Raw genomic sequence first — 27,951 nt, 5'->3', positions numbered from 1 at the left:
CTTTCTGATATCTAGATCAAAATCTAAGGTCTTTTAGGAGAGGTATCATTTGTTTGCATATACTCAACTGAAATAAGCTTGACATCACTATTGCAACACTTTTATGTTCACTTAATGCTAATGATTCTTAAGTAGGTGGAAGAGAAAGGTGAGCATCCATTTGTGATCTGTGAACTGAAGAGACCACTTCCCACTGCCACAGCTTCCAGCCTCCTCAGACCTCTCTGGTTCCAAGGACAAAAAAGTACCCAGGTCTGGAGTTCTAAACAGTAAATACTTTGTCTCCAGCCCCCAGGTTCCAGAAAAACATTTAAACAATGACTAGTAGCCTAACAATCACTGCACATCTTCTTGTTCCCAACTCCTAAACAAAGTTTCACTTTATTTTAGATATTATCAAGTCACCACTTGATATAATATCCTCACACTTGACTTACTAAGTGTTTAAAGAGGAAAACTTATATTTATCATGAGCTTAATGCTGGAGTGACAGGCACAAGAAAACTACTATAACATTCAACTTAAACTGGCTTTCATTTTCATCAAAACCAAAGTACAAAATCACCACAAAGCAGAAAAACAAGTATTTCAGATGATAAATCTTCAAGTAACTAAGAACATCTACGTTCCAGTAATCAAACCTTCAGCAAGCAGGTTTCAGATGTATTTCAAACTAGTTTAAATAAAATATGTTGGGATTTTAGTTTGCTGAGACACATTCTGTTCACCTCAGTATCAATATGCTCTTGCATTCACCTGAATTACCTTGAGGCCTCATAAGGCAAGAGAAACATGAGGTGGTTCAGCTGCAAATGCTAAGAGGCATTGAGACATTCAGTCGTGGATATACACAGATAACCTGCGCAGCCAATCAACACCAGAAGAGTTTCCTGCTGCAGAGCACCTCCACACCACGAGGACAGAGTGTCAGGCTGGGGCATCTGCACTCATTTCATCTCAGGTTCCTTCTCCTCTGTAAAAATACATTTCCAATCCCAAACACAGACAAAAGTTAGTATCCAAGGACAGAAAGGCTGGTCTCTTACCATTTCTGTTTGTTCCAGTTAGTTTTTTTTTTTTTTTTAATTCTCACCAGTCTTGAAACTAATTGGATATGCATAGGAAAACACTGGCCAGCAGCAGAAAACCGATGTCCAGTAATTAAAAATGAATGGGTGTCAGTTCCTTTCCCCTTGCTTTATTTCAGTTTTAGTGGAAGCAGTTTTCCCTTCTCACTAACCAAGCAACAACAACAGTTAGCATAAACTTGATGCTAACTCACAGATGACATTAATTAACTTACCTAACCGACAGACTCATTCCTAGTCAACACACTTACACAACTATCGTGTTTGTTTTCATAAGGTAAATGACAGATGTGTCAGCTTATTTTGTTACATTAAAGTATCAGAAGAAGACACAATACTCATTATCTTGATATTGCTTATAGTTTGCACTATAATCCCCTGATTGATAAGTCATAGGACCCTGTGTTAGTTTTAATGTAAGCAACATGATACCAGCTTTTGTTACACAATATTGTTGATATTACCATGGCACTTAGAAGCAATATTAATGCATCAAGACTGCACTATTACTCTCTTGACTTAAGGTCAGATAAACATACCTTGCAATTTTGTTTCATAAGTTAACAGTTTTGTTTTCTGTATGTTTTTATTAAACTTACCCCGAACTTAAACTTGATCACACACTACATCAAAAATTGTTTTATTTTCATGATCGTCTCAAATGGTTTTAACTAAGTAGTTGTGAAATAACTACTATTTTTTTTTTTTTTTCTCTGTTAAGCTCATATGTTTGACTCTATGGTTTTGATATATCACGTTTTTCTGTCAAAAAAGGAAGATCATTCCCCAAAGAGACTTGGTATGCATTGATATTAGAGTTAAAGGTGTTAAAAAATGTTAGGGTGCAAAGAGGATGGAGCCAAGCTTTTCCCAGAGCGGTACCCTGTGTCAGGCCAATGGCAATGGGCACAAACTGGAAAATTAGGAACCACTTCTGTATTGTGTGAGCAGCACAGTACTGGCATAGGTTGCTCCAAGAGACTGTAGAGACACAGTCCCAGGCAAACAGCTCTAAAAGTAGGGGACTGGATTAGATAGCTTCCAGAAGTCCCCCCCAACCTCAGCTATTCTGTGATTCTGTGAATCATTATGATAGATATTCCTAAGCTTTTTTAAAAATAGACTCCAGCCATTTCCTTTTATTCTGCCACCACTGTGGTTAATGTGGGATTTATAGAGTCTGAATGCACAAATCAAAGTCCCCTTCCTTCAGCAAGTGCAGATGTGGAAAGATGTAGCTAATGCTGCTTCACTGCTTGTCTAGTGCCTAAATCATAGAATCATAGAATGGCTTGGGTTGGAAGGGACCCCAAAGATCATCCAGTTCCAAACCCCTACCCTGGACAGTGTGTCCACCCTCCAAATCAGACTGCTCTGAGCCACTTCCAGCCTGGCTTTGAATGTTGCTATGGATGAGGCACCCACAGCTTCTCTGGGCAGCTGTGCCAGCACTTTAGCACTCTGAGTAAATAACTTCCTCCTAACATCTAACTTCAATCTCCCCTCTTTTAGTTTAAAACTGGTGATCCTCATGCTAACACTATCAGACTATGTAAAAAGTCAGTCCCTCTCCTGCTTATAAGCTCCCTTTAAGTACTTGGAGGCTGCAATGAGGTTTACACAGAGCTTTCTCTTCTCCAGGTGGAAGACCAAATTCCTCAGCCTCTCTTCATAGGAGAAGTGCTCCAGCTTTCTAATCATTTTTGTGGCCTGGCACGAATTGCTGCGTTTCCTGCATAGAACAGATATCAAATGTTTTCATGCAGATAAAAGGGCAGGACAAATGTTACCTACTTTACCTAGTGCCAAGTTTATAATCCTTATAACAACTTGATCTCAGCCCAGACTTAGCTTAGAAAAGTTGATCAAGAAATTAATTACACCAGTTAATAGTAAAATGAAATTACTTTAACTGTTGTTTTTTGTTTTGTTTTGTTTTTGTTTTTTTTAAAGCTATTGCTACCAATAAATGTCACAAAGCTTTGAAGCTTTGAACGGAAGAGATGCAGCAGAAACTTCTCAAAAGAGATCAGACAAAAAAAAAAAAAAATAGAGCTTACAGCTCAAGTTAAAAAGCAACAGCAAACAGTTATGGGAAGTGGCAAGAGAAGTGAATAGGCTCTGCCTACACTTGCATGGATTAGGTTTGTAATAAATAATTACCCATCAGTCCATTCAGAAAAAATATGTTAGCTGTGTTAACTTGCTATCTTAGCAGTACTTGTTATTCTTCTGCATAGAAGGAATATGGGTTCTGCAAGACACAAGGGACAAGGCATAGGTAGAAAAGAATGCAATTCTGCAGAATGGCTGTCAGATCATTGCCTGTGAGCTCTAGAAACTCAAACAGTTATATTCAAGATGAGACCACATTTTTGGGGAAATAAAAATGTGGTTACCTTTCTTTATTGTGAATTTATTTACCTGCTGTACTAACCTCCTACACACATCATTTTGAAAAGTATCTCATCACTGAGCTGCTTCTCAGTGACTTAGGAATATGCAGAAAAAATGCCACTTAATTGCAATTTTGTTTTTTCCCTTTTCAATGACCCTAAAAAATTGTTAACTACCCTGACAAAGCAAAAGAAACTTTCATAATAAGGAATGCTTTGGTCTGTATTTCTACAAACAACAGGGAGGGATGACAGCATCTATCATATGCTGGGTTTTGTATTGCCAGAGAAGGAAAATTATCCAAAAGAATTATAATAAATTGAAATTTTGCCGATTTCGGTATGTATTTATTGTAGTTATGTCTAGGCATTGCTTGCTCTTAATACCAAACTACTGTTCATATTTTTTAGGACAATGAGCCCACAGTCACAAGTACAAAATTTTATATTAACACTGTGACTTCTCATGAGCTCTTCTACACAAAAATCCTAAAGATGCTTTTTAATGTTAATTAAGATTCATTTCTGCTGAGTGCTGCATTAAGGATGGCAAGAGTTATTCAATTTATTTATTCTACAGGATTACAAAAATCACTGAAATATGAGCTGAGAACCAAATTCCACCATAAAAGATGGAGAGGAGTTATTTCACTAATTATATAAAGAAACTGTTGTGACATCTACTTTTCACATAAGTAGAACAAATTGCAATATCTTCAGAAACCAAGTAGGTTGGTTGCTAAGGCTGCACTGAAAATAGCAGGCTTTTTCAAGTTCCCTACCAATGTGTTTTAATCAAATGGCAACAGAATGCTGCTTTGGCTATGAAATTGTATCAAATGTTACAATTATACAAATTTGACTGTAAAAACTTTGTTGTTTTTCACAGAAAATATCTGTAGTGAGAATTTTTACCAAAAGGATCAGAAATAGATGTACCATTTTTAAGCAGAAGTCTTGCAAATGTGTTTTAAAATTGATAGTAACTAGATTTTGGTAGAAAAAGATTAAGAGCAAACTCATTGCATTGATTGTAGCCCTCTCTTACTTTCCTGCAATGAATAAATGAAATACTGTAATTTTTTTCCATAACTGCTAATGTAAAAATCTATATAAATGGTTATGTTTCATTCTCTTCTCGTGCAAAGGCTTTTCTGTTAGCTTTGAATTCCTACAAAACCACACTGTGAATTATAATAAGAAACAAGATGACAGAGCTCAACATTTTCCAGTTAATTTTATTCTGCTTAAGGCATTCCTGCTGTCAGCAGGAGTAAAATTTACTGCCATAGAAAAGCAGGGAAAAGTCAAATAGGCCTTTCTAAAATCCAGTGCAACTTGAATGTAAATGAGACCACAGCAAGGAAGGCACCTCCACCTCCCTCTTTTGTTCAGGGGTTCAAGCACCCCTGTCATGAGTCACCCCAAAAACTAGGGCGGAAATGGGGCTCTACGTTGCACAGGAAGGAAAAAGAGAAGAAAGAAAGACAAAAAGAAAAACCCTCTGATTCAATAAACAGAAACTGTAATACTCAGCACGAGGAATAAAGCTGTTACCGTGGCAACGGCCACATCACATGGGATTCCTTCCGCCTCCAGGCCTACCACTGTCACGGAAACTCGCCCGCTCTGATCTGGAGCAGCAGCTCACACTCAGCAGTGCAGGCACACCGCGAGATGCACAAAGCACATTTCCAGCTAACGCCCTGCGTGCTTTCCTGTGCTCCTGCCTGGTTCTGAAGCCCTGTTTGAGAGCTGACTGCATAATCCATTGGCTCTGAATTTGAGATGAAAATCGGTGCTATGTTGGCACAGAGCAAAACAGTACTATCTGAGTTCATGAAGGTAATGAGAAGAATGCCAAATATGCCGTGGGAATAACATGTGCAGATGTATTTCAGAAGAGTTACAGCAGTGTGCTACTTGGTCTAAAATAATTTATCTGTGAATCCTTTCTCTACCAGACAGTTCCACTTAATTACTGTAAGCAATAAAGTTTTTATGGCAAAAAAGTTACTGACAGGTTTTTCACTAACTTTCAAAAGCCATAAGTGAAGGATCCTGTTCAGTGAAGTTTAATAACAGCCACTTATTTACATAGCAACAGCTAGGACGAGATAAATGGAACTTCATGGACATCTTCTCTTTCCCTGCGCAGTAGAGCAACATTTTAAAGGTACTTAACCTACATGAAACAAGACAGCTTTGAGAAACCTCCTCGGAGTAATTTCCCTTCATCCAATTCCTCATTTCCCATTTCCCTCAGTTTCTATTTGCTACAGGTATACTGGAAGTACTTTGCAAAAATAACTTACACCTCGTGTTCTACAAATCCATTCTACAGCATCTTACCAGCTGTATATGTTCTGCAGCAGAATTAATTATCAGTCTCTCCCTTCATCTAGATATAATTTGCAAAAGCTAATGGAACCAAAAGCAGAACTATTAAAGATTTTGCAAAATTAACTTATAGTTGTCAATAGAATCAAAACATTTATAAAATCTGCTTGCAGCTTTGTGGGATGTGGCATGTTGGAATCTACACCCAAACTAAAGGAATAGTAACTGGCTCAAGTGAAATTTGTTTTATACGTATAAAACAATCTACATTGCTGGCTCCGAAAGTAATGCCTCCTATTTATTTCCATGTAAACAACGACAGTTATGAAGAACATGAGGCGAGTTTGAAAGACCAAATTCTCAGCTACAAAATATATTTTTCAACACAGTCCCCACTATTAGCTATATACTTTCGTCAACCATGAACAAGAGCCTGCATGCAGCATTCATAAATATTTACACCAGGAGGTGAACACTGTTGCTGTCACCATTGCTGAAATGCACCACCCACTGCCTCACTGTACTCACTTCCACTGTTTGGTCACCATAAACATTTAGCAAGTGTTGATGAATGTCAGTGGGTGCCATTATTTTCTACTTGGAGGAATTCAATAACACACCTTTACTTCATCTGCATTTCCATGTCAGATGCCATTCTGTTGGACTGCCTCTCTTCTGTCATCTGTCATGGCAGCAAAATGAAACGCGATCTTAGCGGGAAGGTTCATCCTCTTCTGCCATGCTACCAACATCCACCTCTGATGTTGTGGGCCAACATAATAAAATAAGAGGCATTACTTTCAGAGCAGATATCATAAATCTTAATGTAAATAATTAACAACTTATTATTTTTTTTTAAATATCTGTATTAGCTTATATTTACTAGCAGTCAAATGCTAACCAAAATTCACTGGCATCATGGTTACAGACATGAGGAGTTTTTCTGACCTTGCCTCATAAAGGGTTTGCAAATACTTCTCCAGTGATTAAATATCAAACTGAGAACAGAAGTAAAGCAGAAGACCACCTGGCAAAATAAGTTGCTTTACTCTGTAATGATCTCTCGCTCTAAAAATATGTGCACACACACGTCCCTCCACAGAGTAGAAAGTTCTCTCTTAACACAATCTGTTATTTTTTCATATAGTAAATAAACAGATAATTTCAAGTTTTCAATCCTAGAGTAAAATATTTGCCAGGGTAAAATCAAGCTGTGGTATCAGAGTGCTCATGGGACTGAGACAGAGCGTGCCCCACACCTGTGCTGTGCAGTGAGCTGTCATAATAACCTGCACTGCACTGGTTAATGGTCTGAGACGCTTTCAGGCATGAGGGGACACTCATATGGCACCATAGAGCAAAAATAAACAAATTCCTCTTTCTTCCTGACAGTCACACACAGCAAATTTAACAAAAATATCATACATTAAAGAGGAGGCTTCTCAGGATGTCAATGCTAAAAGCTGGATGATGAACGAGGTACAAGAACTGCAGCTGCACAACACAGCAGACTGAAGCTGCAGTCTGTTCCGCCCTTCCAGAACAAGGCTTCCCAAAAAACACTGCAGCTACAGTGACTTGAGCAGCAGAGCAGACTTGGTGTCTTGTCAGAAGCCTCTGCTTTTCTCTTCCCAGCTCCCAATGACCTCCCAATGTTCTCATTAATTATGGCTCCAGCTGCAGATGCTATAGTTAAGTACTTTAAACCACTGAAATAGCAGAATATGTACTATTTTTCCCAGTGGATCTATTGTATGTCATTCAAGGCAGATGAAGCAGCTCCCAGGCAATCAAGCAGAGTGACAACTAACACAAAGTGAGTGGTGGCAACACATGAGCAAGAGACAAAAGGAGCAGAGAGTTAAAGCTTGAATTCATGTGACATACTGACCCACAACAATTAGCAAAACACCACATTTCATGGCCTTGGCAGCACAGAATACCACAACTTTTAAATTCTAACAACAACAAAGCAAAAAGCATAAGCCAATTTATCTTAAAAAATAAATTACACTTTTTCAAATAGTACACTCAGAAAATCGTGTTCTGGCATTCACTTACAGGTATTCAGTCCAAATTTAATTAGCACAGAATACACTACAAGTATCTCACACATGAAATACTCTTTAAAATAAATCTGCCTCCCCAGAGCAGGCAGAATGTGATTTTTGATGTTGCTACATAAGAACCAGCCAGAAAGACAAAACAATCTCTCAAATTTATCCATAGCTCTACGCTATTGGTGCAGTTATATAATAGGAATGGAGCTTTGTGCATGTGTGAGAGGGAAGTGTGTTTCTGGCCATTTAGCACACAGGCTGCCCAACCACGTGGCAAGTTCTTGGCTACACCCTGCTCTACATGAGCACCAGCAAAACAATTCAAAGAAAGCTATTTGAGTAAAACAGACCACAATTAGTCCTCAGTTCAGTACAAGGAAGCCATGGCAACTGTGTGTTTTAAATTTTTGATTGTAAAAACCATGTTTCCACTTTAATAAATAAAAACAGTGGTTCCAGTGAAATACTATTTTTTAAAAACTTCAAAATTATTTTTTAATACAGCTAGTGAGAGGGGAATGAAATAAGAAGGCACAAGAGCACAACAGATGCAGTTCATCTGAAAATTCAGTTTAATCAGAACTTACAGGTTTGATACAGATATTGCTGGATAATGTATTAAGATTAGACTGAACACCATAGCAGTATCTCACAGCCTGTAATCTTTCAGCCTGAGATCTGGGAAATGGCAAATGTGTCCTTAAGAGTGGAATTTTTACATGTGCTCAGAGCAGTTGCACTGTAAAATGGATTTCAGTCTTTCTCGTATCTTTGTAAAAGCCTTCTTTTTAAGATCACCCAACTGGTTTCTGTATTTTGCGTATTCTTAACATTAGGGACAATCCAAAAACCAAACCAAACCAAAAAAACCTCACAATATTAACTTTCCAAAATCTAACTATACTTTGTTTTCAGTGAAATCTGGAAGAAGCCTATGCTTACTCTTTGCATCCAAGTCACATAATGACTTCAAGGACAGTTACTGAAAAAAAAATAAGATTTGTTTCTAACAAGCACTTTTCATAGTAATAAAATTTAGTTCAGCATTTCTGATCCTAGTTACTTTTGGACTGATAACAAAACAGAATAAAATGCAAATCAAGAAAGAAACAATCTAATTGGGAAAGCAAGAAAGAAATTTAAGATAAAAAGAATAGAGCAATTCAATAAATTTTCAATTGCTATAAGAACTAAAAGAACCAATTCAATGTTCAAGTCAATTAAAAATACAGTTTGGCCTCCAGATGCATCTTTAAGGCTAGCAAGAATATTATAAACTATTATAAAGGATACATGTATTTACATCAGGGCTGCTTGAATTGCTTAATTTCATCCAATGTGAATTTCTAATTGCTCGCTCAGAAATATTTCCTGTATCATCATTAATTTTCAGAGTTGAGATGGTTAAGTGCAAATAAAACCTTAGACTGTTAAAAATAATTTGAGTTGCTATGGGGCAAAAGGCCTGAGTAAGGTCTGCTATGTCTGATACGAGGCAAAAGGTACAGAGCAACTAATTTTATTCACCATTTTCCATCATAACTTCCAAAAGACACTGCACCTGACATTAATAATTTCCTCTTTCTCATAAATCAGTGGCATGCTATCACAGACATGCATGAGGCTGGTAAGTGAAAGGTGCCACCTGTTACTTAAAAGTACTTCATGCCTAAGCTTTCTTTCATTTTTAAAAGATCTTTGAACAATGTGGCATTTCTTTCACTTTTCACTATGAAGAAGGATGGCTTCATCTTAAGGCCTGTCCCCAAAACCCAACAGATTTCTAAAACCTCCCACACTTTCCAAGCTCTGCTTTTGCATCCTGTACTGTGACCACCCAGCCCTGTGGTGATGTTACTTACTTTAGTAACCTCAACTGCACATATCTCATGAAATCCACTGGGCTCCTTTATCTGCACACTTCCCCACTCAATTTTGTTAGCAAGGATGACCCTTGAGAGAGACCACACTGCCCCAACAGACCACACTTACATGTGTACTTAGGTCTCTTAAGTAAATGCCACCCAGATCTGGAGGCTTATTTGTGCTGCCTTTCTGTACGGTTCAACATTTGAATGGGCTTTCTTCAAATCAACCTGGCTTCTCCAACCTCTCCCCTACCAAGACAGTGTCAGAAGAGGAGATAATGTAGTCAAATGACAGAATCAGTACGTACCATTGATTTAACCTTCTGGTTCACAGTCCAGGCAGATACTTGTGCATCACGTAACAGTGCATAAAAAGCTGCGACCTGACTTGTCTGTGACTTAAATGTATTCATCATCAAGCCAAAGGTGCTCTGCAAATAAATGTAGCCTGGCATTACCTCAGTCATTGTGGGCAGCTGCCTGTGCAAAATAGCTGGTTCTAAGCACAGCAACTTGTCAGCAGCCAGAACGCTTTCTCAAAAGGGGCTCTATCCTCATCTTAAAATGGGGTGACTCTCTCAGTGATTTGGGTTTAATTAATTCAGAAAGTTAAAAATAAAAGCCAGATTTTCAATTGAATTTCCTTGGGCTTAGCTTTCATGCAATTCTTTCCTCACATTACTAAATTTGAGAGCCTGAATACCCAGAGTTCTAATTATTTGTGAGTGAATTATGGTCTAGTATGTTTTGATAACTTTTTTATTGCCCTTCAAAGGGCAAAAGAATTCACTGTGTGAGAAATCTCCCCAGCCGTAAAAACTGCTACAAAGAGTTCACTGAGGTTCTCCGTCAGGCTCTCATCCCTCAAGTGCCCCCGGCACCTTTTCCTCACATGGTCTCACTGACTTACACTGTTCTACTTTAGATGTACATATTTACAGAACATTTCACTACAAGCTTTAGTTTCTTTAACAAAGAAGTTCTAAACTCTTGGACTCCCGTTTTCATTTGAACAGTTTGTTATGTATTAGCTACCTTATTCTTGTCTTTAAGGTTTTCATTTCTTAAAAATCAGCCTTTCTCCTTAAAACAGCCACTGGGAGTCTTCCAATGAGTTTTACTGGATCATGTTTTTATTAGATCAGTTTTTCTTTTTGAAATGTAGCACACATTATGTCGACAAGTATACTCTTAGTGATCCCAGTTGTTTGTTGGTTCTTGCTTTCCGGATTGCCTTATTTTTACATAAGTAAATACATGGTGGTTTATCTGGATAAGTTCTGCACCCTTTATTTATCTCATCTTCTCTCTCTTATTATGACTGCCAATCTAATTACATTTCTGATTGTTACTATAATGTCTTAAAGTAACTCAACTTGAAGAAGTATAGAGCATCTACCCTTAAATTGCTCAGGAATAGTTCTTCCAAAGAGCAGTCATGTATTAAGTTTAAAAAAAAACTCAATATTTTTAACATACATTCTAATACAGATATTGTTCTTAGCTGTGGTTTTTAGATATAGTTGATGTTAGCTAACAGTGATCATAGAATTTAAAAAGGTAGACTTTTGTTTTTCCAACTTCAGGATTAGGCTTGCATTTGATAGTGGGCATTAATCTTTTAGACAGTTTATACCATCCTGATGATGTCATCTTATCTGGGTGATTAAGGTCAGATTTAGTCTTCCAATCAGACAAAACATTCAGTCTCAACAGGAGCTTTAATCAGAATGATTACTTGCTGTGTTGAAATTGCCCCAGTGAACAGTGCTGCTGACCTTCCTTCTGCAGGAAATTGAAGCTTCTGTGAATGGACCAGTCAGAATTACTACCATTTCACCCAAGATCAGGATTAAATAAGGACTTTCCAAACCGAAGACAGAAGGAAAAAAAAAACAGGTTAGTTCAGTTGGAAGGGCCTATAAAGTCCAATTGTCTGACCTTTTTAGGGCTAACCAAGAAACCTTCTCATTTCTACAAGAAGTGTGTTCTAAAATGCTGCCAGTACTTACCACTCTAGACTTGTTTTCCTTAACCTTCAAAAGCTACACTGGGTATGTGTTGTGGCTCCAGGTACTGTCTGAAGTCATTGCCTCCTACGGGTAATGGCATACAGTTAATGACTTTTTTTCTGGCAGGACTATTTTCTAAATTACTTTTAAGCATTCTGCCATCTTCCCACATCTCACTATCAAATAAAAATGAAAAGCCATCAGCTCCCAAAGAACGATTTTTCCTGATATAGGCAAGTTTCAGCAAAATTGCTGATTTGTAAGAGCATCTCTTCATTCCAAAAATGATTTGCCTTCTGGCTGATATTCTCCTAAATTAATTAATGAAGCCTCCACAGAATAGGAAATTTGAAAGCAGACTGCTTGAAGGTTTGACACAGCATCATAACTTTGGTTTTCTAAGTCTAGATCCTGTGTAAGTAACATCAATGGTCATTTTCCAATCGACTTGGAATTAAGTAAAGCTAAATTATACAAACAGGGACCATGACATCATTTGAATGCTTTTTAAAGGAATTTCTCATTTCAAAGCCAGATAAAAATGCTACTGATTAGTACAATTTTCATTCTGATTAACATTCTGGATTCAACACTAATTTAAAGGATCAGTATGCTAATAATAACTTTTTTTTTTTTTCTTCTGAAATCCACATTTTCCTTTTAAAAAAAGAGGTCTGCTGCTGCATAAATAGCAATACAGGCAGTACCAAACAAAATGAAGACTATCAGAGAGTAATATCAAAATGAAGCAGAAACAGCTAAATGTCAAGTCCTGTAATTTTATTTAAAACCTTGTGTTACTCCGCAGCTAGTACGTGATAAGGCATACATTATATTTCAAGAATAAAAACAGAAGACTTCTATTTTTTTATCTAAAAAATATCTAGATGTAAGGTGACAGAAAAGAGCACCTGCACTTCTAAACCTGGAAGATAAAAATATTCAAATATTGAGAGTAAATCCTTTTTAAATTGTTTGAATGCTCAGATTTTTGCTCAGTTTCAAATTTAAACACAAATGTCATCTTGAAAAATACAGCATTAACATCAGAGAACTCCATTTTCCTGTAAGTTGTACTTCAGGTCCCAGCATTGCCATTCATTGGTCTAACTGATCTTACAGCTACCAGCTGCTCGCTTCACTACCAACACTACTTCCCACAAGACTTAGGCATTCTCTAGAAGCTCAGGCTGAAACAAGAGGATTTGGTTAAATTTGTAAAATCAGTATAAGAGGGAAGAAATTTTGGCATTTGTATTTCTTTTTCATCCCACTACATGTTTGATTCTGCAAAGCTTTTTTCCAAGATAAAGCATCCTAAAATTCATGCCTCTGAGCAGTTATCATAAATCCCATAAAAAACCATGAAGATTCCTCACTTTTATGCTCCTTTTCTGCCACAGCCAGCTATTTAGCCTTTGAAGATGTCTTAAAGAGGACTATTTTTAAATCAGACGTGAGGCTACTGAGATGCCCTAGGTACCAGAGTCTGCTGAAATGCCATACTACCATAAGATGCGAGTTCATGGAAATTGATCTAGTTGATGAGAAGTGAGTAATCCAGAGTTCTAAAACCCTTCTGAAATGTGAAAATTTGATTTTATGAAGCACTAGATCAGCTGTAAAACTTGATTGTATCTCTCACAACTCATAGATCAGAGCAATCTATGAGATCATTTTGTGCCATCTGTGTTCTAGGGTAAAGCTTTTTACATCATTTTGACTGATATCAACAACAACATTTCAAATACCAAACACTTCTTCCATCATCTTTTTACCAAAACTAATTCTGACATAATATCAGTTGAACATTGGAGTGTTAAAAAAAAAAAAAAAATAAGAGAATTAAACTCCATAGAATAATATGGATGGATGGGTAGAAATCTTGCATGCAGCCACTTGCTTGGAGTTGCAGCCATTCTGGATATCTTTCAACTCTCCATCACATGGGGGAAAAAAAAAAGAAAAAAAGGAAAAGGAAGGAAGATATTTGTCCCAATTAAAATAGAAAAAACCAACACATTAAATCATGGCAGAAAAAAAAAAAAATCAATCTTACATTTACTGCTTTGTTCTCTATGCTCAATCTCAGCCATCTAGCTTAAAAACTTGGTGCTCTGCCACTAAATATTCTAGTGCACTATGACATTTCCTTTTCCTCTGTTTATTCATTTGAAGTCTGTTTCACAGAGCAAATCTCTACACTGCAATGTTTCTGGCCTGAAATAGAATTCTAAAAGTATCTCAGTACTTAACACTTTTCTTCAACTTTTTTTTGGGGTTTCTGAAAAATAGGTTAATGTAAAACACTACAGAGAATCAAGCCTTGCTCAAGTTTTCCAGAGCTCTTCTGTTCTGAAAGTTCTTGCATATTTTAGCACTAAAGTCTCCTTCACAGAAATAACAGGTCATCGGGAGCTCGAGCAGGCACAAGTCTAGCAAAAATGAAATGGGGCAATAATCTCACCAGACATCATCACTGGTATTTACACTGGCATACAAAAAGAAGTTTTTTTTTTTTTTGCTTTTTTTTTTTATTTAAACAGAAAATAACAAAGAAAATTTACAGATAAAAGGTTTTGTTCTTGCTTCTTATGCTTTACTTTGTCAAAGAGCACTGTGAAGTTGCACAAACTGCCTGCTGTCACAGCATACAGCTGCACTGTGGGATCTGAATTCAGATCATATTTGAATGGCATAAATTATTCAGCTTATAATTTTATTCCTCCAGAACATTCTTCAAAAATTTCATCTAAGCTTATCAGCATGAAATTCTGCATGCATAGCCTCAAGCTCCTTCTTTCAATCTTTGCTGCAGCACAGCTCCAGCCAAGAGCATTTTGCTAAAATGTCCCAGACCTCCTCAGTCCTCCTGAGATAACCAAAAATGCCTTCTGGACAGATTTGAGATCAGCACAATCCAACTCCCCTCTCTCCCTCCCACTCCCACTTTGCTTGTTTTGACATTGAAACCATACGATTTCACTCTTCTCTTCTTGCAGAACTGCCCCAAAGGGTTTTGAATGTTTTATTCTTCAGCCTCATCCTTCATAAGTTTTGTTGAATTCTTTCTGCCCTTCTACTCTTTATAGAAATAAAATCACAGCACCAAGCTCTCATCCTTTTTCCTCCACCTTCTCATTCCAGACTAATGCTTCAATAAGACAGCATTTGTAAGTTTAGACAGCTATCTCCTAAGAAAGTCTGGAAAGGAACCAGTTATTACCCTTACCTTTCCTTTTATTTTTTGTGCCATCTGATTCTGGATTTTTGTCCGGTTGTCCTTTATAGCATCCTTTATCGTGATCTAGATGGTCCCCCTCCACTTATGCCACTCTCTAGCACCAAACCACTAGACCCTAAGCAGCAAGCTACAAAGTTGAGGAGAATGTAAGGGAAACTGGCTGTTTTTTGAAACATTAGCTTTATGTTCCACCCTTAAGCCATGCCACAAAAATGCCCAGAATTACATTTAACACTTTCAGAATCAGAGCAGAAGCACTGAATCTTAACTAGTTCTATTCTGAAGCAGACAAATCCAACAGCCAAAGGCAACTTCAGAGAGAATGGTGTTATCGAGACTGATCCAACTGACCCACTGAGTCTGGATGAGGTGGCTGTTGATTGACTGAAGTTATCACTCTGATGGAAAGGAGTGCCTGATAACGACTCCTGAAACACAAGACGTGAATCTGTTATGCTTTGTAGGTATGTTACCTACATCTCTTAACTCAACCTGTGCTTTCCAATGCTACTCCCATGATTAGAGTCAGACACCTACAAAAGTAGCTCACAGAAAAATTCCTAAAGTATCACATAGCCAGATGAGACTAGAAATAAGTACCTGCAGACAACTAGGGCTTCCCTGTTCCTTCCTAAAAATGAAGCTTTCCATGTTTTAGTCATGAAGGTACAGCTGGATCTTCTCTCAGTGCAGAATAACAAGGAGGGGACTGGGGAAAAAGGCAGGCAAAATAATTTACTCTTGCTTTTGGTACTTTTACTGTTGGTAAAGGTTCAGCGCGTCTTTAAAGTTATTAGCAGGGTTAGTAACTTCATATTTCTATCAGTTTTTGTTCTGCATTTTTCCTACAGCTGAATTTTACTACCTAGTTACATTTCTGTAGTGTAGTGCTGTAGTGCCACTTTAAGATCATTATTCCTCCTAAATAATTTTTTCTGGTTTTTCTTTTTTCCTTATATGTTCAGAGATCACTTCTGCTATTCTTTTTTATAGGCAAACATCTCCCTTTAAACTGAAATGTAACATTAATAACTGACTTAAGCTTGACCTATCTCCCAACCATCAGAACTGTTATTATTTCATTATGTTGAAAAATTTCTGTTTAGGATTCTTTGGCTCCTCTGAAAGAACTGGAAAACAATAATGACAATATGCATAAATAATTCTTTGCTTAGTCAAAGTTGTAGGTCATACCTCCTGTCCTACTCCAAATACAAATTTGATCCATAAAGTAACAGCAACTCATCTATATCTATATACTATATCTCACCCAGACAACTTCTGCATTTTGAGCAGTTTAAAATCTTCTCTCTCTGTTCTCCTAAGAAGAAATACTCTCTCCAGAACGGTTTTACAAAGCTCTAAAAGCCAGTTATGTGTTTCGTCAGATTATTTGGTAGCCCTCACCTGCAGTTAACAATCCCACCACAATAAATGTGCTCAGCAAGGACATAATCTCCCAGAACATTTAACTTTAAGTCACAGTGCAGTGAATGGACAAAGTAAATTAATGCTGTGACCCTAACAAAGCAGGACAGCATTATCTACACACACACACACACATATATATATATATATATATATATATACATATATACACACACACACACACACACACACACAAAAAGAGAGAAAGCACTGGAAAACAAATCAATTTGCTAATATATTAAAAAAGCAAGAACAACCATGTGCCTTGATTTAAGATCTGCCTCAATATCCCATCTTGAAACTATGTACTTGATACTAAGTCTACTTTAGTGTTGATCTATGGAAAATTTGTGTTAATATCTTGTATAGTTTCTACCTTCAGCTATCTGATCCTCTGGAAGGTACATTATGCCAACAACAAAAAAGAACAAAACAATGATTCGATTCTTTTATTAATTATAAAAATAGTGAGAGCTTTGTTCCTGACAAATCGCACTTTGAAGAGCCATTCATATTGCTCATATTAGCAGCCAGAAGACTCATCTCATCTTAGATTTTAATAAACTAATGGAAGATAATATAAACAGCAAGAATAAAATCAAAACTCTTCATTTGGCAGAGACTGTTCTTCTTTAGAATACAGAAAACGGGCACTCCTTAAAGATTTAGCAGTTCTGATCGAGAATGTTACAAATCAAAACTTCAGAATCTTAAGTGGTAATACTCTGTGAGATCTGCAAATAATATTATCTTGTGCAAGCACTGCGGCAAGTAAGACAGATAAACCCCCAGCACATTTTTCATGTTTGAACTCGGCAAAACAGACCAGCCTCCAGCCCTTCTATGAATGTAGCACCGGTCCACATTAAGAATCATGCACACAACTTACATAATGGCATGTCCTATTTTCCGAAATAACATAGTCCTAAGCATTAATGTCACATAAATCCAGATTCCTGCTTTAGAGTTATGTTTTCAAATGATTTCTTGGCCACAGTTGTACTTTTTCTAGATGTCCTCATTCTTCCTCATAGCAAAAGACTCCACAACAATAGATATTTAGCATCCTTTTTATTTTTTTCAGCCAGAAATACAGTTTCATACGGTATTTCAATAAATAGTGGTGTTTATTCCTTAAGCAATATCCCCAACTTCTTTGGCATCTGACCATAATGTTTTTCAAACTAAAGACTATATAGGAAAAGTTTACTTTCCAGGTAATTATTCAATACATTAGATTTACAGAAGTGTAGTTAACTTAAACATACACATCAGTTAACAAACCCAGGCCAGTAAAAACACAGACAGCCTGGCTGCCTTCATTTACAGCTGTGGAATAACTACTGGATTAGTATGAACTCTCCACCTTACACAGCACGAGCCAACCAGTGCTTCTTATTCACTCTGAACAAACAAAAGTAAAGAAAAAAAACCTGCATTGTACCAGAAACAACTGATCAAATAAGTTATGTTTCAAAACAATGTTATCTTAACTTCTACGTAGGTAATCAACTAAATCCAAGTCACACATCGATTCAGTAAGAGATTGCACCTAAAAAAAGGTCTAATAACTATTTTTCATTTTTCCAACATAAGTTACTAAAGCGTTTTAAATACATCTAAGAATACAGCTGTCAAAACTGCTTTTGATGTCACGTTTGGATAAAAATTTCTTAAGCAACCAAGTAAGCCAGTGTATTCAATCTACCCTCAATAATCCAGGATCATCTCTTCAAGGCTAACATAGGAATACTTCACTTGCACTCCATCAGAAAAAAATCTGTCTTACAAATCCCTGTAGAAGAGTTCAGTTCTTCAAATCAACTAAATTTCCAAAGCAATGACAAAGTTATTTGATATCTTCTATTAATATATATGTTACAGACATAATGAATTAGAATTAGAACACTGACATACTGATGTAGACATTCTGGTGTATTTCTTAGAATCTAAAGTGAATTCTTGTTTAGGTGTTGAGACAGTGTAAAAAATCCCATTAACAAAAAACCTTGATTCCCCAAAAGATTTTTATAGTATTCAAATATGCATCCTGAAAAATTCTGTAGAACAGAGGAGGCAAAGCAGTTAGCTTCATGCAGAGGCAGAAAAAATTTAGTTTGATTAAAGTAGCAAATGAACTAAAGTTTATTTTCATAGAACGGCAGGAACAGGAAGGAATCCAAAGATCTTTTAGTTCCAACCCCCATATTTGCCCCTGCATTTATGAGTGAATTTCCCCTTCATCAGCAGTGTGAGACAATTTCTAGACTGCTTAAATATCAAATGATTGAGTTCAGCCAAGCTCACATTTCTTTCAATTATGTTAAAAAAAAAAAACAAACAACGAACTCATACATATATTCTACTGTAGAATGCAGGAACAAAAACTACAGACAAAAGACCCCCAAATTTGAGTACTTATCCAAGAGCAGTTTCTAACATCAAGCCAAAACTAGCAACAACCAAGCAGACATCACTGATTTTTCAGTGTTAAATTACTGTAGATACTATATCTAACTGTACAAAAAAAAATCCCAAACCCCAAAAAAAAACAAAAGCGTTTTTAAAATTTCAGAATTTTTGTTGTTAAAAGGTGTCCAAAGAAATATCCCCTAGTTGCAGTCAAGTTTGCATTAGAAGCTGCTTTTTCGGGAAAGGTTTACCCTTCCAAGTATTTCTAACACATTGCATTGTTTAGATTTCATTCAAATAAAATTTCTGATAACATTTAGCTGATAAAACCATCTACGGTGTGGACAGTCATGTACACAGTACAATAGCGGATTTTTGCAGCAACAGATAAACAATCAGAAATTGGTTCTACATTTAAGAAGATAGCTCATGTGTTATTTCTCGCAAACATACGGTCCCCTCTAAGAGTAAGGTGTTGGAGCTGGTATTGTAGCACTTCTGTGTCAGCAGGTTCCTTAATACTCATTTTGTCTAAATTGAGGTAGTCCAGAGATTTTGAGTGAGCCCTTTTACCTTTTAAAAGGCAAAGAGGCAGGGGACCATGAAGTGCCTTGTAGGGTTCATACGGTAAAGCCTTAGTGCATTTATCCCCTGAGCTGGGCATCCGCCTCCTCCTCCTTCCATTTACTGCTGGAATCTCATATGGCTGATAATACCTACTTCTAGCTTTGTACAAACGGGAGGAGCGTGCAAGTCCTGAATCAAGCTGTTTGGAGCACAAGTTAGGCCCAGATTCCCCTTTACTCTCTTCATTTCCTGTACATTTCTGGGCGAGTTTTAGCAGCTCCTCTCCAGTCGTGAAGCCAACCAGGTAGTTAGAATCCATGTGGAGGATCTGATACCCCGAAACCGTCCGTCGCATGGGTGAGCAGGGGGTACTGGAGCACCGTGGCTTCTCAGCTTCCGTTCGGCCTGCAGCACTCACCTCTGCCAGGGGCACTGGGAGCGTGGATATGGCACTTCTGGACTCTCCGTTGATGTCAACTTCCATTTTGGACACAATGCTATTCTCCTAAAATAAAACAGAGCTCGTTCAGAAATGGAGCCTTTATACAATACGACAGGCTGAGAGAGGATTGTAGAAATAGGATTTTCTATCAGCCAGAAGTCAGCACCAATACTTGTCTGTTCAGTGTCTTATGAGCTGTGGGGTCTCCTAACAAAGCAATTACTGACATCTGCCTTCTAAAATGATTTCAAGTGGTTTTTAATAGCAGATACGCGAAACATTTTCCTGACAATGTGTTCAAAACATTTCTGATTATTACTGTTCAATAAACAAGCATCTTTCCACTCCATTTCTCTTTTTAGTTCCATTTGATCCCTTATATTCCCTCTATTCAGGCCAACCATTACCATACCCACGGTAGTTTCTCCCGTATTCAGCTGCACATTTTTTCCATTGACAATAATGTCAGAAAACACAGTTTTCGAAAACTTCTGTCTAATAGCTACAATCTAGGGCATGACCACAGAGCACGTACTGCAGATGTGGTGGGAACAGTTCATGTTTCACTGAAAGAGCTGTATCCTGACTGTTCAACAGTCTCTTTATAGGCTCTCAGGAAGTCTCTCCCTCCCAAAAACCATCACAGTTAATCCAATGAAAATACATTATTTAATCTAATCTATTTTTAACAGTAGAAATAGTATTCTGCTGATCACTAAGCAGTGTAAGATAAGCATCTCACAAATAACCTATGTTCTGATTTCTGTGCTACATTTTTTTCCTATTTGTTTTGGAAATAAATATTTTGCTCTCTGCCTTCCCCCACAGCTATTCCTAAAACACAATTTGGTGTCTTTTGAACACAACAACTTTCTGCTACACGTCAGCATCACCTCTAACATAAAAAGATAAGGTCGATATCACAGCAAATATATGCCAGTGGACGTTCAGGCACAGAGAAATCAATTATTTTCAATATCATTTATTCCAAGTATCACTTACACAATCCTCACGTCACAGCTACTGCAGAAAATAGAAAGGTCACTTTTTCTTCCCCCCTCCCCCCCCAGACACCCTAAAAAAATCTCATTCAAGATGATTCTCAATCTTAACATACGAAAGAAAAATGTGTGCAGATTTAACTTGCAAATAAAAAAAAAAAACAAATATCCATCCATTTGAAAAATTTAAGCCTATCTTGTTTCAACTCAAGAATTGGAAGGGAACAGAATAGGTAATGCTCCTACCTCTACCTCCTCACTTAATCTCAAATCAACATTGCTGCTCCAGTCCTCATTCTAATAAATGTGCAGCAAAACCAATCACCATCGTTTTGCTAAAGAGGATTTTGTTTTGCCACTGACAAACTTGTACTACAGAGAGATTGTTGTGTCTCTGTAGCACAGCACCTGCCAGTAAGACACTAACGTGGTAAGATTTTGAGCCAGGAAGCTACAGTCAGGAAAATTCCAAGATTACTGTAAGCATAGCATAGAAGAATCTTGCACTGAAACTTTTGGCTACCATATGCTTTAGCTGAGAAACAAATATTTAACTCTTCCTGATCTTTTAATTCCTGATTTTTACCCTGCAGTTCAGAAACTGTGCTAACAGCCCTCAACTTCAAACAACAACCCCCTAAAACCTCAAAATGTTCTGTTTAAAAGTATAAACAATGCTAGAAAAAGTGCAGCTTAATCTCAGATGAATAAATAGAATTATCACAGCAGGTTTAGAACCAAATAATTATCTAGACACATGTAAACAGCAGCAATCAAGTAAATCAATAAATAATTCATGCTCTAAGGAAAGAGAGTGAAGAAAGGGCGTCTCTGAGCACTTACTGAGTTTAAAAAAAAAGCCTTGAGAACTGGAAATCTCTCTTCTAAGTACAGCTTTTAAAATTAATTTACTTCAACCTGAAAAATGGGTGCGTAACAGAAAGCAATCAACTTCAAAGAACATCTAGAAGCAGGAAAGAAGAAAGAATAACGACCCTTCAACTGTCCAAAAACAGTATGAGAGGAAAATCAGAGGAGAAAAAGGCATTCAAGTGAGCAAGCTCCAGCCTAGTGCTTAGTCTGAAGTTGCAGAACTTCCATGTCTGCACTGTGGTGCATGAAACAGAAATCCGACAGACATTTGAACACAACAGTAGCATCAGAAGCCAAATTGCAGGATTTGGTGCCATAAACATCAGAAGCTTAAGGGAACAGCATGGCTCGTTGGTGCGAGGAATGACTGGCCAGCTCCACAGGCAGAGGTCCAAAACTCATGTGTTCAGCTGTTCTCTCCCAAGATTTAATGTGACTGACTCAAGCTGCCATATGGCTTCAATATGCTTTGTTTCCTTATCTGGTAAAAAAAAAAAAAAAAAAAAAAAAGATAGAGTGGCATTACTTAAGACTTCTATAAAAAAAAGTCATCTGATAGCTTCACAGTATCTGTGAATATAGATAACAGTACCTACGAATACATTTAACACTTCTAGACTGAATTTTTAAGCTACCTCCACAGTTCTGTAAATCAGATGACTACTACTAGGTTTGTTGCTGAGTAATAGTGTAACCTTGTCAGTAATTATCAGCATCAACTATAGTACTGAAGAAAAACAGCACTTTAGTTCAAAAAGATTAATTCTTCAGATCACAGATCCCCTGACTTCTTGCTTCACAGGGATTGCCAATTCAAGATAATTTATAATTAAACATTCATTATAGAATCAATACAAGGAGAAGATAAACAAGACGGCATTTACTTTTCTTTGCTGCTGCTTCACTTTGCTGCTTTAAGAAGTACAGGAAATTACTGAAGGTAACAGCAAACTAGAGGACTCGCTTGATCAATACACACTAAAAGTGGTTCCAAGATGCACTTTACTTCAATGAGATTTTTGCAAGATTATAACAATTACCTTTAAATTACAAACCAGGCTTTGCATATAAAGAAATCTGGCCAAATCCAGCTAAATACTGACAAGGCTGGCTAAACCACAAAGAAAGAGAATTATGAATATAAATGAAATGTTAACTATTAGAAATAATTTTATTACCTCAATGAATGCATTAGCATGCTTGGGATAGATATTTGAGAGCCAAAAACCAACAAAATAACAAGCCTCTGCTTTTTACATATATACCCGTCTAAACTTCTGTGAAGTATTCAGAACTATCAAATGCCACTCAAGGACTGACATGTAGCAAATAAAAAACCAGACGTGTATTATGCATTAACATCACACTGATATACACACACTAAATTGTTTGTTGTCTTGGATTAGAGCCCTAAAATGATCTCCAGCCATACGCTCTCACTGCACCAAATAATATTTTTTGCCTTTTTCCCCCCTCTAATCATGATTTTTTTTTTTTCTGTTAAATATGTTACTTATATTTGTCTCCTCCTCAAAGAGAAGGTAAGTGTCTTAAAAATAAATCACCTTTAATTATTCAGTATCTAAAGACAAAGAAAGATGAAGCAGAGCTTCCCCTGACAGTCCTAAGCTATATACACAACCTGTGTTATTTCAAAACCACCAAAATAAGCTGCTCTCAGAAAACAAACTGGTTCTCTGTAAATTGGCACATTTCCACTGTTATTTATCTATTAGGAAGTGAAGTAATTTAGCATATGCCTTGTAGATGCATTTTATTTGCTGTTGTTTATTTAGATGAGCCTTAGATTCCTGCCTGAGTACTGCTGTTGTTTTTTTGTTTGTTTGTTTGTTTTTAATCCTTCTTTTTTCTTCTTCTTTTTCTCTGGATGAGAAGCCTGCAGAGGTACTGTTTGTTAAGAACCACCTAGATCTTTCTCACTGAGAAAATTCTCTTAATCTGTACGTGGAAGAAGGGAAAGTGGCAATAGATGTAGCACGTCCCAGTTGAGTACAAGCATCAAACATATCAGGCAGAGACACTAACTCAAGCAGTACCAGTTCTCATGTTTCCCATCCTCTGTGATTCTATTACTTAATACACACAATGCACTTAAGATATATGCCCATAAGACATTAGGAAAGAACACAGAAAGTAATGCCACCCAGTATCTGTGAAGTCACACCTTTTTATGACATTTTAACCTTCGCTGTTTGTGAAGGGGAAAAATCAGGTCTACACCTTTGCCATAACAGTCCAAAAAAAATAAAATAAAATAAAATCACATGCATGCAGTGTCTAAACCCTGAAATATCATCTTGTACTGCTGTCACTGACGGACACACTGATGGAATTACATACTTGCAGAGTAAAAGTTTCTGGAAGTAATTATTTCCAATCTGTGATTAAAACACTAAGTATTTAGTGAAAACACTGTATCTTACAGACCAACACTGTGTTTGTAGAGATAGGAAAACAGAAAAAAAGGCACAGGACAAGCTCAAGACAGGTACTGGTGAACTGTAAACACTCCTCAACACTTTCTGTTCCGTAAGACAAATGCTAAACTAAGCCAAGCCAAAGAAAAAGTAGCTGGAAGTAATGTTAAACTCTTGCATTTCATAATGTAAGAATCAGGTGATTAACAGCTCTCAGTAACAAGTTAAAATGACAACTACAGAATCATAGAATCCTTGGGAGGTGGAAGGGTCCTTTGAGGGCCATCCAGTCCAACTCCCCTGCAATGACCGGGGACATCACAGCTAGATAAGGTTTGCCCAGGGCCTTATCCAGGCTCACCCTGAAAGTCCCCAGGGATGGGGCACCCACCACAACACTGGGCAACCTGTGCCAGTGCCTCACCATAAAAGATTTTTTCCTTATGTCTAAACTAAATCTATGCTTCCTGAGCTTGAAGCCATTTCTTCTTCTGTCCACGCAGACCCTGCTGCAGAGTCTGTCCCCTTCTTTCCTGCAGTTCCCCTTCAGATACTGAAAAGCTACTATCGGGTCACCTTGCAGCCTCCTCTTCTCCAGCCTCTCTCAGTCTGCCCTTGTAGGAGAGGTGTTCCATTCCACAGATCATTTCTATGGTAAAGTTACTGTGACCAAGAGCAGGTGAAGGATTAAGATCTTCAGCAATCCCAAGTATGGGGCAACAACACATCTCTTGTACCACATAGTTTGTGTAGAACAAAGATTGCTGTTTTCCAAAAGAAAAAGAAGAAAAAAAAAAGAAAAAAAAAGCACACATCAAATTTCCAGTAACATTCCTACTGCAAGAAGCAAGAATGAGTTAACTAATTTGTTAACTCTTATTACTATTTTGGCTTTAAACAGAAAGCAAGTCTGATCCAGAAATAATTCGTCAGAATGGAGAGGGCCACAAGTGAAGTGCTGAAAAACTACAGCAACAGACCCAGCAATGAGCTCCTCTGGCTGACAGGCAGCCAGCAGACCAGGTCAGCACCACAGCGTGCCATTATGCCCAGCAGAGACAGGAAAAATTTCAACAGCAGGTCCAGGCTGATGAATTTTGTATAAGGAGGCTTAGTAAGCAGAAAGAGTAAAAGAAGATGGTAGGAAAGGCGGCCATTTAGTATCTCTTTGCCAAGCAACAAGAGAGAGAAGCATTTGAGAGGGTACCTTTTCTGGAATATGTACAGCTCTCTAAATAAGCAGGGCCCCTTTCTTTCAAGTTAGAGTACACCTCCTCAGTCCACCTAGCCAACACAGAGCAGCTATTTGCTACTACTGCTTATCAAAAGGCTGAGAAGTATGACACACAAAGTTCCCGACACAAAACATTGTGTTCTTTAGTTAGTTACAGCCAAAAAACAAGTATTCTTTATGATTGCATCTAGTGTTTTCACATCTTTGCTTTCCACCTTAGTAACCAAAATAAGTCATTTTCAAAAGTTGTCTTTTCACAAGTTTTAGGTTAGTTGACTTCAGAAAAAAAAATCTACCACACAACACAGCTCAACTTGTCAAAAAAAAAAAAAGACTCCCTTTTCAATACTGAAAAGAAAAAGATGGGATAATTTAAAAAACTATCCCATGAAATTGCAGATTTCATTGAGTAAGCACTTTTTTACTTTTAGAAAAAGAAAACACGAACAGTAATGACGGTGCCCACTGCTCCTACATCTGACACAAAACAGGTGTTAAGCAGTGTGCTGTTTCCACAGCTGAAAACACAGCTCCAGAGATAACATTTTGAAAACATCAGCTTAAACAAGAACAGTTCTATATTCAGCTTTGATCAGGAACGGCAATACAAAGACACTAGTTAACAACAAGACACACTCTCAAAGTTACTGGGGAAGATACTATATTTAATTCACGTGATTTACTTTGCTGGATTTCTCGTTTAACTGGAGCACTTCAGATGGGTAGCTCTCTGTCTCAAGGTGATGTAATCTGCACCAGATGTTTAGGTATTTGCTGAAAAGGTACATCTCATTCGCTTATATCATCCATACTGCATAAAGGCCAGTTTCTAAGCTTCCTAAATGCAATGGCTTTAAAGTTTTTTTCTCTCCTTCCTTCTTACATGCTCCTTCCCACAGTTAATGCTGGCTAAACACATGTTTGTGTAAGTGTAATACAAATAGGGGGTGAACATTAACAAATGTCCAACGGCATACCTAAGTACAGTGCATTTCACTTTACTACAACAACTGCCAACTGAAAACTTTGACCAAGAATGCTGGGTTTGTTTGACTTTACCCTAATGCACTTGCACATTATCACACGATTATGCAAGACTGGTAGCCAGGCCTGAGGAGTAAGGCTGGTCAAATGGGGGGTAAGGGGGGAGGTATTATAAATGGCTACGATGTAGGTACTATTATGCAAGAACTTCAACGGACACACCACCCCTGCCTCCCTTCCCTCCATTTCAAAGTCAGCGGGAGAAACTCCCTCCTCCATCTGTATTATTCTAATAAGAGCCCTTCTTCGAGGAAGGGGGAAAAAAAAACAAAAAACCAACCAACCAACCAACAAAAACAGCAGCAGGGCAGCGGGAAGAGAAGCTTTCAGGACGGGGACGGGAGGGAAGGCTGTCAGAGGGATCAGCGCAGCGCACAGCACAGCCTCCGCCCTGGGGCGGCCCTCGGGGTGCATCGGCGCCCCGCTCCCAGCACGGCTGCGCCGCTCCCGCCGAGCCGCTGCACCGACCCGTTCCCACGGGAAGCATCAATGCGCGGCGGGGCGCACAGGCCTGATGAAGAGACACAGAGGCGAGCAAGGACACGCTCACAGCAGCATGCCCTGCACATCATTCGCTGCTTTCCGTGCAATAGGTACACACGCACGCACTCCTTTTTACACCGCCTAAATCCCCTACGGAAACGAGCACCTCTGCAGACCTGTGGAGCACTCGGGACTGCGCGGAGCATTGCCCGGTGACGAGGTGCCACCTGCAAAAAGGCGCACAAAGCAGCGCGGGGACCGCCGCCGGCCGCAAGGGGCAGCCGGGGAGGATCACGGTTGTTCTCGCACAGGCACAGCGCGGTACCGGGCTGCAGAGTTCCCGGCGAACACCGGCACGGAGCGCCAGGCGCCCTCCCGCTCCCGCCGCCGCACGCGGCCGATCCCCGCAGGCACGTCCCGGGCTCCCGCTCGAAGGCGCGGAAGACAGCCCTCGTCTTCCGCCCGGATCCGCGGGGCCGAGCCCGCCTCCCGCGCGAGTGGCCCGGGGACGCCCTCCCGGCGGCTTCCAGCTCAGCACAACCCCCGGGAGCGCCGCAGCCGGACCCAGGCGAGCTCAGCCGGACCCCCGCCTGCAGCGCCTGCAGTGCCGGCCGCCGCAGCCCCTCCGTCTCTCCCGCCAGGACTCCGCCGCCCGCCGCGGGAGGCGCGGACGCCGAGCCTATCCCGCCTCCTACCTGCACTCCAGGGCGGCGGGCTCGGCGCAGAGCAGCAGCGAAAGAGGCGGCGGATGGCGGAGGGAGCGGCCGGGCTCTTCCCTTGCTCGTCCCGGAGCGGCCCCGCCCCGCTCGGCTCTCTGGGGGCGGGGCGTGCTGTCGGTGGGCAGGCCGCCATCTAGCGGCCGCATCCCGTCCCGCCTTGTCCCTTACCGCACCGCTCCTCCGGGCCCGGGGCCGCCGGGTGTGCGGAGCAGTAGTGGAGGTGCGGCGATCTTCAGGAAATGTTTTTGTCCTATTACCCAACCTGAACCTTCCCTGGCACAACGTAAGGCCGTTCCCTCTCA

The 27,951-nt window shown here is 38.9% G+C and overlaps 1 protein-coding gene across 2 annotated transcripts; it reads right to left on the bottom strand.

Moving 5' to 3' along the window:
• Positions 1-17,490: 17,490 nt before the first annotated feature.
• MACIR (macrophage immunometabolism regulator) lies at positions 17,491-27,766 on the bottom strand. Of its 2 annotated transcripts, XM_085213526.1 has the most exons (3): positions 27,626-27,734; positions 21,702-22,212; positions 17,491-19,920 (listed from the first exon to the last, which is right to left on the bottom strand). In XM_085213526.1, exon 3 carries the CDS (start codon positions 19,897-19,899, stop codon positions 19,276-19,278), a length of 624 nt encoding a protein of 207 aa, XP_085069652.1. In that variant the 5' UTR covers positions 19,900-19,920; positions 21,702-22,212; positions 27,626-27,734; the 3' UTR covers positions 17,491-19,275. The 2 variants fall into 2 exon arrangements, with proteins under 2 accessions (XP_085069652.1, XP_085069653.1); XM_085213527.1 differs by lacking the exon at positions 21,702-22,212 and having other exon boundaries at positions 27,626-27,766.
• Between the last annotated feature and the right edge of the window lie 185 nt (positions 27,767-27,951).

Source organism: Meleagris gallopavo, chromosome Z (assembly GCF_905368555.1).
Source record: "Meleagris gallopavo chromosome Z, MGAL_WU_HG_1.1, whole genome shotgun sequence".
NCBI classification, from domain to species: domain Eukaryota; kingdom Metazoa; phylum Chordata; class Aves; order Galliformes; family Phasianidae; genus Meleagris; species Meleagris gallopavo.
This window is presented reverse-complemented; position numbering and strand designations above follow the sequence as displayed.